Genomic DNA, 14,235 nt, shown 5'->3' with positions numbered 1-14,235 from the left:
AGGAGATGGCTACAAAAAAATGTCAACTCATTGGACATCCCACAAAGTTCAGTTTAATCCATCAATAAGAAATGGAAGCAGTATGGCACTTGTTTAAATCTGCCTAGAGCTGGCCGTCCTCACATCTGAGTGAGTGTATGTTATTGAGGTGCTATAATGAAGATGCAATGTAGAAAAGTGCAAAGTGCAGAGCAGCATGGAGATGCACTTGTAAACATGTATGCTATTCTGCATTTAAAGAGAATAGTGCAGAATGTTGGGTTATTTTAAGTTATTTTGGCAGTCTTTGTTTGTGTCATGATCATGGTGGTTTACTGAGGTTGTTGAGTAGTCTGATGGCATGAGGGGAAAAGCTGGTAATGAGTCTGGTGGTTTTGCGGCACAGATCTTTCCGGCAATGTAGCCGAACGGCACGATGACAGGTTTAGTGTCTCTTTACAAATGTTGCTCCTGACTCTGAGTCAGCATCACTATGGACGTAGATAACGTTCTTATTAAAGCTGACCAGGAGTGGTTGAGCCCAGCAGAGTGGTGTCTCTGTGGAACCAGAGTTCCTGCAGAGAGTCCAAACACCAGCAACTGGTCCCCAGCGCTTCAAGTGCACTGCACCGAGTCGGATCTCTCCGGTGTGGGAAAAGAAAAAGGCCTACATTTAAAGACCTAGTTTGAGTTAATGAGCTGGCCTACCAATGGCATGAGACGCAGCTCTGCCTCACTCACACTAACATTACTGTCCAGTCAGAAGTAGAGTGGGGCTGCAGAGTCCAGCTGAGCTCAGGGAGGCAGGTGCTGAGGCGGAGACGATGGAGAGTTAGTTAATGACACCTGGAGTACTGAACGGAGTACTATCACCCCCTACTGACCTGTCTTCGTATTGCTGTTTCAGAAACCCCTACAGTCTGCAGTCTGAGCCTGTCGAGGGCTGTTTGCAACTAGTGTCAGGGAAAATCATTTTCAGATAATGATCTTTTTGTGGGACGGCTCAGAGCTCTCCACCTGAGAGAAACTCAAAACCACCTCCTAAAACCTGAAAACCTGCACAGAAAGTTTCCTAAATATTAATTTCTCAGTTTTTTTGCAGCTGTGAGTTTCAGTTTGAACAATGAGCAGCAGGCTGGGCTGATCAACACCACTAACTGTGACCGTGTGTGTGTGTGTGTGTGTGTGTGTGTGTGTCTGTGTGTGTGTGTGTGTGTAGCCTGCTCTCCTGTACCTGGTCCCGGCCTGCGTGGGATTCCCCGTCATCGTAGCGCTGATCAAAGGAGAGCTCACAGAGATGTTCAGGTGAGTCTCCGTTTATTCTAATGACTGCCATTCTTTAATGTGTCACAAATCTGTATTTTTATGTCTATGATCAAAGGAGATAGTCGTCCCTGATCAGGGTATCCACTGGGTCTCAAAATATCTAAAATCCAATAATTTGAATTTAAGGCCTTGAAATGTCTAAAATCCAAAAATTTGAATGTAAGGCCTTATAAAATGTCTAAAATTCTCTTAAAATCTCAGAAAATGTCTTAAATACGATTTTGAAAGGTCTTTAAAATGTAGTCACGTTACTTTTAATTTAAAAAAGTCATACACTTCAGTCTCTGATCTTTGAGGCTGAAACGGAACAGAACTAAGAACATTTTCCTTCATTTCTTTACCTAACTCAGTTCTCACTCTTGGCACCAGCATCTGTTCAGTATTTTAAGAGCGTAGACCATGTTGAGTTTGGTTCCGACCCATGTTTGCACACAGGTAAGAGGGAAGCAGCCCAAGAATAGATTTATAGATAAAAACAAACCAATGAGAGAGCCTGCGAACTTACGAAGATGGCATTTCAGCCGTGATGTGTGTGATTTCCAAAGCCAGTTATGAAACGCAGAGCACAATGATAAACACAGTCCAACTTCTTAAGGCTCTGATTAGTAGCATTCATAAAAAACAGATAACCGTAGTCCAGTAGAGGCAAGAATATTTCCTTGACTCATAGAAGCAAGACTTGTTTCTGAAAAAGAATCCTAATTGTAGTTTCAGTTTTGTCACAAGGCTTTCAATATTAAATGACAGCTTCTGATCAATAGTGATCCCTAAATATTTATAAGCCCTGACCATTTCAATTTCATTATCTTTGGAAAATTGGATTTCAAATCTTTACCATTTGAGAAGATCATAAGTTTTGATTTCACCGCATTAAATACCAATCTGAGTTCAACTAGATTGGATTGAACTACATCAAAAGCAGATTGCAAGTATTGAAGGGTCTGAACTAGGGAAGGGGATGAACAATAAATTACTGTATCATCTGCATAGAAATGAAATGAGGCATTTGATACATGGTCACAAGTATTAATGTACAGCGAGAACAAAAAAGGGCCAAGGATGGAGCCCTAGGGCACACCTTTTGACACAGGGAGGAAGGCAGAGGAAGAGCCGGAAACCTGGACAGATTGTGTTCTTGACAATAAATAATTGGAGAACCAACCAACAGCATGTTCAGAAAGACCAATATTAAAAAGTTTGTTTGCCAAGACGTTATGGTCTACTTTATCAAAAGCCTTCGATAAATCAATAAAAAGGGCTGCACAATATTTTTTGCAATCCAATGCCTGGATAAAATCATTCACCACTTTTAAAGCTGCAGATGATGTACATGTACAATCTTCATACCCAAAGGTTGTATTTTAGACATGGAGACAGTTTGAATTTGACCTCTGGTGACCTTGAGAGGTCGTTGACCACAGTATAGCATTTTCCCATTTTTCGCCCCATCACTCTGCATTATAACCATGTATATCTTTGTTCTAATAAAGATGCTTTTTGCTGTAAGAAAATTTAGTTTAAGGCCTCAATTTGGCTCAATTTTAAAAATATACTTTGCAGAAGTTCTGTGCAGTGTATGTGTAATAAGAGCATATAAATAAAACTAATTGATGTTTACCACTTTTATGCCTGCAAAAAGGTAAACAAGATCCAGTTTTCACAGCCTGAAATTTGTTGCCTTGTACCAGGGGTCAAATCTGAAATGCCTCCAAGTATGAAAATAAACTTCATGGTCTATGGAATCCATGGAGCAAGTTTCATGCTTTAGTCATAAAATGCATGATACCTTCCATATATGAGCTGATCTGCTGAACTATTGGATCTGTTAACATTAAATCTCTTTATTCAGCTTCAGACTGATTCAGTCGTATAAACCCATAAAATTGACCAAAAAATAACATGAAAGCTTTCTTTAATTTATATCTTAAATTATCAAAATGTTTCTGGTAACTTTTTGCATTTCAGCCTCTTAAAAAAACTCCTTAAACTGTTCAACAGCCCATTTAAAAACTCCCTAATAAATAATATCCATTGATTTACAGCTCTACTGCACCAGACTCCATTCAGAAAAACATAGTTTTAACAGCAGTGTTCTTGTTCTTCAGACCTGACAAAGTATCAATTCAGCATCATGTTGGGAGTTATTTCAGCTCCTTTAGATCCGTTTATTAACATTAAATCACAGATAAATCTCTTTATTTAGCTGCAGAATGATGTGTTACTGCAGCAGCCATCAGACTCCTGCAGGATCACGTTATTGATCAGGTTATTGATCAGATATTAATTTGACTCCAGGAAGTGTCTCTGCTGGTGAGTTGTGCCCCCTATAGGCCGGAGAAGTGATGAGTCAATAAAATGTTAAATAAATCAGATTTATGGATAACTAACTGTGACAGAAGTGTTTGTCTGTCAGCTGACTCGGCACACTTCTGAGCAGACAGTTACTGTCTTATAACACGGAACAAACCACCACGTCTTTACATTTCTGGGAGCTTGTGATGTTCGTAGAGCAGACTGTCTGTCTGTCCTCCTGTCTGCCTGTCTGTCTGTCTGTCCTCCTCACAGTAGCCCCTTGCATAGTGCCATTTCATGCCGGGACATTTACGGCTCTGTAACGTCTCACCTCCACTATGAACACGCCCGAAGCGGGATGCCTGGATCAAAAGATCCCACCAATTTTCCGCCTCCAGAGGTCACAGAGGAGGAACAGTGGTGGGACTGTTGGAAGCGGGACCACTATGAACGGGCCATCGGGGCGAAGCGGGATATTTGACGTTGCACGTGACGTTTAACACACACCTCCACATAGTTATCCAATCACTAACTGTACAAGTGGTGTCTGCCGCTGATCGTAAAACAAACCGGTATGCCAACTGTGCACAGTGTCCGGTGCTTGTTGTAAACAAACGGAGGTAGCTAAGTGAACACATGCTGCTGCAGCACATACACACTGTACTGCTACAGAGCTAACTGTTAGCATTGCTGCTGCTCTGTTTCACATATCGTCTCCTCCACCTGATTCCTGATGCCAGACTGCACTATGAAAGGACAGAGTATCACTTCGCCTAGTGGGACATTTGCAGGATCGCACTATGAAAGGGGTCAATGGTGTCTCTGAAATCAGTCGTTCACGTCTCTGTTCTCTCCGGATTCATCATTTTGTTTCCTTCAGTCCCTCAGTGACTTTCCCTTCAACTTCCCTCTCTTTCTCCTCCCCTCTATCTCACCGCCTCCTCTCCTCTCCTCTCTCTCCACCTGCTCCCCTCCTCTCTCCTCTCGTCCTCCGTCCCTCTCGTTTCTTCAGTATTTTAGATCTCTGTAGTAGCTTTAAAACTTTTAGAGTCTAAGATAAAGAACTTACTCTCTCTCTTACTCTTCCTCTCCTCCCCCTTTCTTTCATCTCTCTCCTCCTTCTCTTCTCCTTGTCTTCTCTCCTCCTTGTCTCCTCTTCCTCTCCTCTCTGTCTCCTCCTCCCTCTCCGTCTCTCCCCCTGTGCCTCCTCCTCCCTGTCTTGTCTTCTCTCCTCCTCTTCTCCTCCTCTCGTCCCTCCTCCTCCTCCTCCCTCCCTCCACTCCATCTCCCCCCTGCGCCGCCTCCTCCTCTTCTCTCCTCCCTGTCTCCTCTCCTCCTCTTTTCCTCTCACCCCCTCCTCCTCCTCCCTCTTCTCCTCTCACCCCCTCCGCCCTCCCTCCCTCCTCTCTTTTCTCCTCCCTCCCCCTGCATCTCCTCCCCTCCTCCTCTTCTCCTCCCTCTCTCCTCTGCGCCTCCTCCTTGTCTTCTCCTCCTCTTCTCCCTGTCTCCTCTCTCTCTTCCTCTCTTCTCTCCTTCTCTCTCCCACTCTCCTCCTCCCCCCCTGCGTCTCCTCCTCCTCCTGCTCCTCCTGGTTAGCTATGAGTCATCAGAGGAGGTCCTCCCTGGCTCTCCCAGACTCACGTCCTTCCCGACCGTCAGTGGTTCACCTGCCAGCCTGGCGAGCTCCATGGATGCTGTCTCTATGGTGACAGGCTCCTCCCCCCGCCGGCGCAGGTTACAGCCCACCTCCATGTAGAGGCCTCGCCCCTCTCTTTAGCCCCTCCCCTTCCTGTCTCACCTGGGCAGGTAATCAGCCCTCCCTCTGACAGGATCCTTCCGTTTAAACGTTTTGCTTCTCGGATTCCTTCAGTCCTGCTGAGACATTATACAAAAATGAATGATAATAATAATTTCAACAATAAATTTATAATAGTATATTAAAAATATATAATGAACATTATTTTAAATGAAAATGTTGATCATTTGAAAAATGTGACAATCCATTAGCTATTTATTTATTCTGGGGACATTTCTTTCCTATTTCACATTCATTTTACTCTTTATTCCCTTTTTAAAAAAAATAAAGAATATTTATTGGCACGCTTATAAAATTAGATTTACATTTATTTATATCTTTATTGCCTTAATTATTTTGCTAATTTCTTTCCATTTTTATTTAAATATATATAGACATATATGTGTATGTGTATTTGTGTGTATATGTGTGTGTGTGTTTGTGTATGCCTGTTTATGCCGTATTTATTATATTTTTACGTGTTTATTTAGTATTTGAATTTAAATGAAATTCCATGTCTGCTGTGTTTTATTCAGTTAATCAACAGAGCTTTTAAATTTATTTTTCATTTATTGCAAATAATGAAAATAATCCTGGAGAAGTTCTGACTGATTTTACTGAACATGGAAACATTTGTTTCTCTCCTCCTCCTCTTCTCTCTCCCTCCCCTCCTCTTCTCTCTCCCTCTCCTCCTCTTCTCTCTCCTCCTCCTCCTCCACCTCAGGTACGAGGAGACTCCTCCGGAGGACTCTGAGCCTAAAGAGGACACAGAAGAAAAGAAGGACCAATAGCCCCTCCTCCCCTGCTCCCCCCCCCAGCCTGCTGCCGCCACATTTCACGAAGCCCTGCCCAACTCTCCTGCTTCCTGTCTGTTGCCAGGGAAACGTTGTTTGTGTGATCACCGTGGGAGCGCGGTGGTCTTTGTGGTTAAAGTTGCTCAGACTCTTTCTGTACGCCGGGCGCTGCGACGTCATCACATTTCTTCTTTGTGTGTCTGCGGCTTGCCGGCTCAGGTTTGCCTCGTTTCCTCCGCACGGCTCCGCTCCAGTTCCGCCTCTTACAGCTGCAGGTTGGTCCTCAGTGTTAAAACTGCCATGACGTCATCTTCAATCTCCGGTTGTAGCTCCAGCTCTGCTCTGGTTACAGCTCCGGTTCGGTTCCAGTCCGCCTCTTAGAGCTACAGGTTGTTCCTCAGTGTTAAAACTGCCGTGAAGTCCTCTTCAATCTCCGGTTCCTGCTCCACTCCGGTGCCAGCTCTATTTCCAGCTCCACCTCTTACATCTACAGGATGTTCCTCAGTGTTAAAACTGCCATGACGTCATCTTAAACGTGTCGCTGTTATCATCATACAAACAGAAGAACCTGTTGTACGCAGTAGGAACAGCGCCAACTCCACACAGTGGCCAGACGGTGGAGTTACACCTTCTGTGTCGCCTCGTGCGTCAGTAAATCAGCGGATCATTTCTTTAGGTTACATCCCAGTAGGAACACCTAATAACGCCGCGTCAAACATGATTTCTTATGTAAAGGAAGATGAAGAAGCCTTAAGTACGGTGGCCCTGAGAGCTCACAGCGCTGCAGCCTAAGAAAACACATGCAAATACACAAAACACAAGCAAACTGAGAAAACATCATCAATTTGACAACACAAGAACAGCGTTTAGAAAACGCTGCAAAGACCACAACACAACAGAAGTGTTTCCAGAGGACACTTAAAAATGATGCACACGTCTGGACACGTTGGTGATATTATCATGTTTCTGTTGTGTTGTGGTCTTTGCAGCGTTTTCTAAATGCTGTTCTTGTGTTCTTGTGAGCTTTAAGGGACACCTTACTTAATACCTACCAGCTGATATTAACATGGTGCAAAACCAAAACCGGAGCAAGCGGAGCTGCCGGACCAAGCCTTGCGGAGGAAATGCGGCAAAAGACCTGAAACCATAAAACTTCCACTGTTGGTTTCTGATCAGCCTCTAAAGTGGAAAAATCCAGCTTCTGTTGTTTAGTTTAAAGCGCCTTGGTCTCCAGGTGCTCCAGGTTCTACCTTCTGCTTTCTCACATTGCTGTTTTTCTTTTAGTTCTTGTTTTGTTTTTTTATTTGTTTTATAGTTTCTTGTTAAAGGCCAGAACTTTAAGCGGATGCATCCAGTTCAGAAGTTGTTTTTTTAAATTATTTTGTCCCAGCTGTTCGGTGTTTACATGTGAGTCAGCTTTTAAAGCTGCAGGGATGTTGGGAAGCAGCTGTTTGTCCCAGGAGTCAGTCAACACCTGCACTCTGGAGAAACAAAGGTACGGCAGCTGAAAACCAAAGGGACAAAATGTTTCGGCTTCTTCTCCTCAGTTCCGCTTCTGGTTTTCCTGATTTCTTTCCCCGCCTGCTTAAATAAAGTCGACTGAAAGCTCTGAATATTAGTTTCAGTCTTAAAGTTCTGGCCTGAGGAGTAAAGGGAGGAGGAGGTCATGAACCTGCTGAATAATTCCAGTCCTCATTCTCACTTCTGATTGGCCGAGGAGGCTGCGAGGGGCGGGGCCCCGTTTCCTCCTCAGCTAAGAAAAACTGAGAACAGCAAGGTTTCTTTTCAACAAGCGTTCTGTGTTTTGAAACTGAATTATTTGGTTTTTGGACAAAACCATTAAAAAAAGTGTAATCATGGAACATGGAAATAAAAAACTGAATGTAACGTAATTTTTCCCTCTTTTTCTTTGTTTTATAAAGTCATGAGAGCAAAAACATTCAGCAGCAACATCAGGAATTAAAGGAAATCGATGTTACTCTGCATGTTTGAAATGGTAAATTTGTTCCAATAAGTCGCAGAATTTAGAGAGAAAAGTCTGAAGTTTGGTATTAAGTGGCCTTTCAAATTTATGTACATTTAGAAACTCACAAGATTAAGGAAAAGTGTCAAAATTGAAGCAGCAGAACCTAAAATATCAACTATTATCCCTCCAAGTCCTGCAAACAAACAAACAAACCCCCAAACATAATGAAAAATACATTTCCCAAAATTTGCCACTCCTTTGTTTTGAGTGACTGTTTTTGCAAAAATGGCCCCAAAATTATGATTTATTGTGAACTCAAACACTTTTTATTTCTCTAATTTTAATTATTTAAGGCTTTTGGGAAAGTATTTTTTCTTTATTGAAATTAAAACATTGCGCTGCTGCAGGTGAATCTTCTGACTGGACGTATTCAGCCTCTCGCTCTTATTCTTGATGTTTCTTGGTGTTGTTGCTTTAATCAGAGATGCACAGTTTTGTATTTTGATGTAAAACATGAAAAGTAACAGCAGCGTTCAGCTCCGTGACGTTCAGTAGCCTCATCATTTATAATCTAAGGTACCTGAATGTTTTATGTTCTTCTTTCTCTCTGGTTGCATTTGTGCTCGAGGTCGTTTCACGGCCCGACTGTATCTTCTTTTATTTGCAATAAACTTTTTGGTGTTTTGATCACCGTATAGAAGCATAACTCTGAGTATGACTCGTTCTTTAATGCACAAATCCAGTTTTTATAATTTATATCAGCGTATCAACTGTTAAGTTATTTTCCCCACTGCATCCATGTTATATTACTGATTATTATTGAGTGTGCTTGAAAAAGCACACTATATACTATCCACCGGGCTTCTTCCTATTTATTCTTCCGTGGGGTTTTTTTGGTCGACTACTCCGAGTTTTGGTCGCACATTTTTCATTTGTTGATAATTTTGGCTGTGTGTTACAGATTGAGGCATGAATTTTTGCAGGAACTTTTATTTTTAGTAAACGTTTTAAAACCCATTGTTATTAATCTTTTCATCTCTTTTATACTCCATTGGTGCCTTTATTACCATCTCGTGACCTTCGTGGCAAAAATGTCCATGCACACATCAGCTGCTATGAAATCACCATACATACATTTTTTCTGGGTTTTTTTTCTCTCAAAAATCTCTTAAACAACTTCAGACATGTTCAAAAGTACCAAACATTCGATCATTTTTACAGAATTTTAACACTTTATATGCCAGTTTGAGTTCGAATTATTTCATAATTTCTTCCAAAAAAATAATTATTTTCCATATTATAAATATTATGGAGCTGGGCTTTTGGTGGTCAAAAATGCCTATATGTAATTAATGTTGTTTACGTTGTAATCGTGTATAAAATTGCGTAATTTTAAATTAATTATGTGTTAAATCTAAAGTTGTCGGGTGAATGTAATGGAGGTAAAAGTATAAAGTTGCATAAATGGAAATACTCATATAAAGTACGAATACCTCAAAATAATACATAAGTGGAAATACTAAAGTAAAGTAAAGGTACCTCAAAATTGGACCTAAGTACCGTAATTGAGTGAATGTACTTAGAAACATTCCACCCATGATTCCACCACTGCAAAAAGTATTTTATTGTGAAAACATACTTGATTCTGACTTTTATTTTGAAGTGGACGGAAGTGGTTTCGTGTTTCCGGCTGCCGGCGGACCGCTTCAGTTCGTCGCTAGCCGTTAGCCGTTAGCCGCTAGCTCCTCTCTCCGTGTTGTTAGCCGTGCAGGTGAAGATGGGGGAGGCAGACGTGACGCTGAGTCAGACCGACGAGAAGCCTCCGGACTCGGGGCTGGTCCCCGGGGAGGACTCGGTGGTCTGGAGCCACGAGGTGGAGGTCTGTCTGTTCCACGCCATGATCGGACACAAACCCGTCGGTAAGAGCCGCGGAGCTAAAGGAGCTAATTGGGCTAACTGCTAGCTGCCTTTAGAGCCGCTCAACCCGCTGCGGCTCCCGGACTCCGGGTCCCAGTTGACCCGGTCCATGGAGCTCCAGTTTGTCTCTCACGAAATTTAGTTTAAACTCGTTACAAACTTAATCTGTGTTCAAGACATAGTTCTAATATAACTTATTGTTGTGCTCCAATGGTACATATTAAAAACATTTGTGTTGAGTGGATAAAATCAGCATAAATCTATCATTTATTTAAATAAAAGATAAATTAGTGAAACCTATTAAGGTGTATGAGTGTATGAAGTTATTCTCAGCTATGTCTCTTAAGTTGCTGCAGGAGTTTTTGTTTGTTTCACACATATGATGCTGAATTAGGCCACTTTTTAAATATCGAGAATGCATAATACTAATGAGCAAAAGCCCTCCAGAATATTTCATCAATACACCAGATCAAAAAAAATCCATGCTGTGATTTGGTTTCAGAAACTTTTGACGTTTAGTAGATTTGTGTATTTTGTGCGATTGTATCTCAGCACTTGTGTTGTGTTGCAGCTTATTGTGAATCGAGTGTCAGCTCATTGAATCCACAAGAGTCTCAGCTTTCGAGTCAGACCCGATTTATGCAGCTCACAGACTGTTTAGGGACCCCAGGATGCACAAATAGAGAAAACCTTAACACATTTTACTGCAGAAGAAACACTGCATGGTTTCTGCCCTAAACAGCATCTGATAAAGTGGGCATGTCTGTAAAGACTCGTAGGTTATCAACATAAAGTGGGCATGTCAGTAAACACCCGTGGGTTATCAACATAAAGTGGGCATGTCAGTAAAGAGGTGTGTTCTAGATAAATGTTGTTGTGCAGTGTGTAGTTTATTGTGGAGTTTGGACCGTAGTGTCTGTGTGTGTCCAGGAGTGAACCGTCACTTCCACATGATCTGCATCAGAGACAAGTTCAGCCAGAACATCGGACGGCAGGTCTCCTCCTCCGTCATCTGGGATCACCTGGGAACCATGTACGACATGCAGGCGCTGGTGAGGACACACAGACACACAGACAGCCACACACACACTCACTCACTCACTCAATCTTCCTCTCTGACCGTGTGTTTGTGTGTTTGGCAGCACGAATCAGAGATTTTACCGTTTCCAAACACAGAGAAGAGTTTCTCTCTGCCTGATGACATCATCCAGGAGGTGAAGGAAGGTGAAAATAAATCAACTTCTGTCTCATTATTATTATCATCATTGTCATCATTGTGGTTTGATTTTTGAACCTGTCAGTATCCGTGTATATGTGTCTCATATGAGCCATTATGGAAACTTAAACACAAGATACATTTTTTAATGGAAAAATGATTAGACCACCTTGGTCTAATTTGTTTGGACAAATGTAATGATAACAACAAAAATAGCTGATAAGAGTTGAATTTAAGAGCTGATATCTAGACATTTAACATGGTTTTCTAGATTATAACCAAAAGCATGATCAAGAAAACCAAACAAATGTCCCTTTAGTTGTACCAGGCATTAAAATGAACAAGAAATTTAAGAAAACAAAGGTGGTCAAATAATTTTTTCCATGACTGTATAGTGCAGAAAATGTTCCTTGGCATTATTTAGAAAAGGAGTTTGCTATTAATTTTTATTAATGGTCAACAATTGATTGACACTGAACAGTAACAGTTTGTTGTGCTAAGAACAACAACAAAACAAACAAACAGAAAAATAATACAAAGATTAAATAATCTACAGAGGATTCTCTCTATTTATAGAAGTGAAAAAGATTGTTTGTATAACAATGTTTAAAGTTTGAGAAAGAAGCTCTCTGGTTCTGGACTCTCAGACCTGCTGTTCTTCATGTTGTCTCCCAGCTGAGCCTCAGTTTTCAGAGTCCCTGCTGTCAGAAATGTTTCTGTCCAGTTCTGACAGTTGTTTGTTTGTTCAGGGAAGCTGGGCTCAGAGGAGGAGACCAAAGAAGAGTTCAGGATGGAGAGAGAACCTCCCGCCACACATGAAGAAGGTACGGGCTCTGTAACGGCTGATGTGCTGCATCTCTCTGCTGATCAGAAGATTCTGACAGCAAACCATTCTTTATTTAAAAGAAGACAGATTTCAGACAGATTTTAAGATGATTGTGTCGATGTGACTCTTCTTCTTTGTGCACCTTCAGGCAGTAACTCATCGGTGAAGATGTCGGAGCGAACGAGCAGCAGTCGGGACAAGGAGAGAGAGCGGGACAAGGAGAAGGGAGGGAGCGAGGGAGGAGCATCCGGAGGAGGAGCAGCAGGAGGTGGAGGAGGAGGTGCAGGAGGAGGGAAGGAGGCGGAGAAGAGGAAGAGGAGTCGAGCGGCTGAGAAACTGCTGTCGTCTTCCAACCCGGCGAGTCCGGGCGGCGCCAAGAGGAGACGCACCTGAGAGAGAGAGAGAGAGAGAGAGAGAGAGAGAGAGAGAGCAGAGAGAGAGCAGAGAGAGAGCAGAGAGAGAGCAGAGAGAGAGCAGAGAGGGTGTGTGAGCAGAGAGGGGGAGGAGAAGAGAAGAAGAACGCGTCACAGACAGGAAACAGCTGCAGCCTCGTGATGCTACAGCAGCAACTCATCTGTCCTTTTATTTGTCTTTTATTACTTTGTGTTCAGGTGTCAGTTCAGTTTCACTTTGATCAGATCAGATGTTACCGTGTGCGCTCGCAGCAGGCAGAGAGCACGCCACGCCCTGCAGAGCACACCACGCCCTGCAGAGCACGCCACCCCCTGCAGAGCACGCCGCCCCCTGCAGAGCACGCCACGCAGTCCGGCACTCTGCAGGACGCAGGCTGAGTGAGGCGCCGCAGGGAGGCGTGTCCTGGTGATCTTATCACAGGAAGAAACACGCCGTCAAGTCATGACGTCACATAACAGGAACGTCACAAGTAAATGTGAATTTGGAAACATTTTACGATTAAAACCAGTTTGCATGCTGAGAAGTTCATCTGTTTGAACATAAACAAAAAATATGTTTTTAATTCGATATATGTTACAAATTTTTAGCAAATGATGACATCACAGCGTCCCCTGAAGCTCTCGGCTCGTTGCTCCGTGCGGCACACAGAGCACAGGGCTCTGTTCATTCCTATGAACGCTGCTCAGTGTGTTCAGGCGAGTCAGGATGTCCCGGAGGACAGAAAGAGTCGGCTCAGACCTGTCTGTGATCAGGTCACCATGGTAACAATGAGAACAGACAGAAGCTTCTTCTACTCACTGAAATACTTTAATAACAAACTCCTCCTGAATGTTTCTTGGTGCAGCACATTTCTGTTTCAGCTTCATGTTTCATTTAAAACCTTTTTTTACCGGGACGTGATTGTTACCTTAAAAACAAGAGTCCCAAACATCTGGAGACTGTGAGGAGTCTGTCTGTCTGTCTGTCTGTCTGTCTGTCTGTCTGATTGTTGCTTCATGAATCTGTTTTTATTTTTTATTGAGTTGATATTGTCCTTAAATAACGTTCTGTGGCCCAACATGAGGAGATGTTTGACCTGCAGCGACGTGAACATGACTCGGTGTGTTTTTCAGCAGCAGGTCGGGTCGTTGAGACCAGAGAGACGACTCGTTTTTATCATCTGACTGTTAAATATGATGCAATAAATCTGCCGTCTGATCTGTCGTTTCCCTGAACGGAGGCTGTGACATTTTTTCAGGATCTTCTTTTGATTTCATCTCTAAAATCAAACGTTCCCTTTAATTTTTCAGTGACTTGTTAATTTATTGATGTGTGATGACGAGCTGAAGTTTGTGATTAAAGATGAACTCAGATAAGAAACTTCTCTTCATTCTTCACTAGGCAGCTCAGCTGTGAGGGGCTTATAGATTTATAGAATATAATGTTATAATATATATATATATATATATATATATATAAATATTATATATAATATATTTTATAATAAATATATCTATAAAATATTACATTAATTTAATATTTCTTTATTAATTTAATATTACTTTATTTTAGATTAATTTTATATGTTACTTTTTTTTACTCTTAAATTGCTTCAGAAATTAAGATTTTACTTCAAAAAAATCCCATGACAAATTTCAGCAACAAGACGATTCAAAAGAAAAAAAAAACATAAAAGCACTTTATAATACAATTAAACATCATAAGAGACGA

The 14,235-nt window shown here is 41.9% G+C and overlaps 1 protein-coding gene and 1 long non-coding RNA gene across 2 annotated transcripts; both read left to right on the top strand.

Annotated features, from left to right (window-relative positions):
- The first annotated feature begins 22 nt into the window (after window positions 1–22).
- LOC131971392 (uncharacterized) lies at window positions 23–8,858 on the top strand. The gene is made up of 2 exons (XR_009394373.1): window positions 23–1,284; window positions 6,117–8,858. It is a non-coding gene; the product is annotated as an uncharacterized LOC131971392 (long non-coding RNA).
- A 951-nt stretch (window positions 8,859–9,809) lies between these two features.
- mrgbp (MRG/MORF4L binding protein) lies at window positions 9,810–13,776 on the top strand. Its single transcript, XM_059332814.1, has 5 exons — window positions 9,810–10,071; window positions 11,000–11,121; window positions 11,212–11,293; window positions 12,035–12,109; window positions 12,260–13,776. Exons 1-5 carry the CDS (start codon window positions 9,930–9,932, stop codon window positions 12,502–12,504), a joined length of 666 nt encoding a protein of 221 aa, XP_059188797.1. The 5' UTR covers window positions 9,810–9,929; the 3' UTR covers window positions 12,505–13,776.
- Window positions 13,777–14,235: the final 459 nt, after the last annotated feature.

The sequence above is a fragment of the Centropristis striata genome, chromosome 5 (assembly GCF_030273125.1).
Source record: "Centropristis striata isolate RG_2023a ecotype Rhode Island chromosome 5, C.striata_1.0, whole genome shotgun sequence".
NCBI lineage: Eukaryota > Metazoa > Chordata > Actinopteri > Perciformes > Serranidae > Centropristis > Centropristis striata.
The sequence above is the reverse complement of the archived record's forward strand: the minus strand, read 5'-3'. Positions and strand labels throughout refer to the sequence as shown.

Coding starts and splice junctions, on each gene's coding strand:
- mrgbp (XM_059332814.1), top strand. CDS start 9,930: ATGGGGGAGGCAGACGTGACGCTGAGTCAGACCGACGAGAAGCCTCCG. Junction 10,072..10,999: donor GATCGGACACAAACCCGTCG/GTAAGAGCCGCG, acceptor GTGTGTGTCCAG/GAGTGAACCGTCACTTCCAC. Junction 11,122..11,211: donor TGTACGACATGCAGGCGCTG/GTGAGGACACAC, acceptor TGTGTTTGGCAG/CACGAATCAGAGATTTTACC.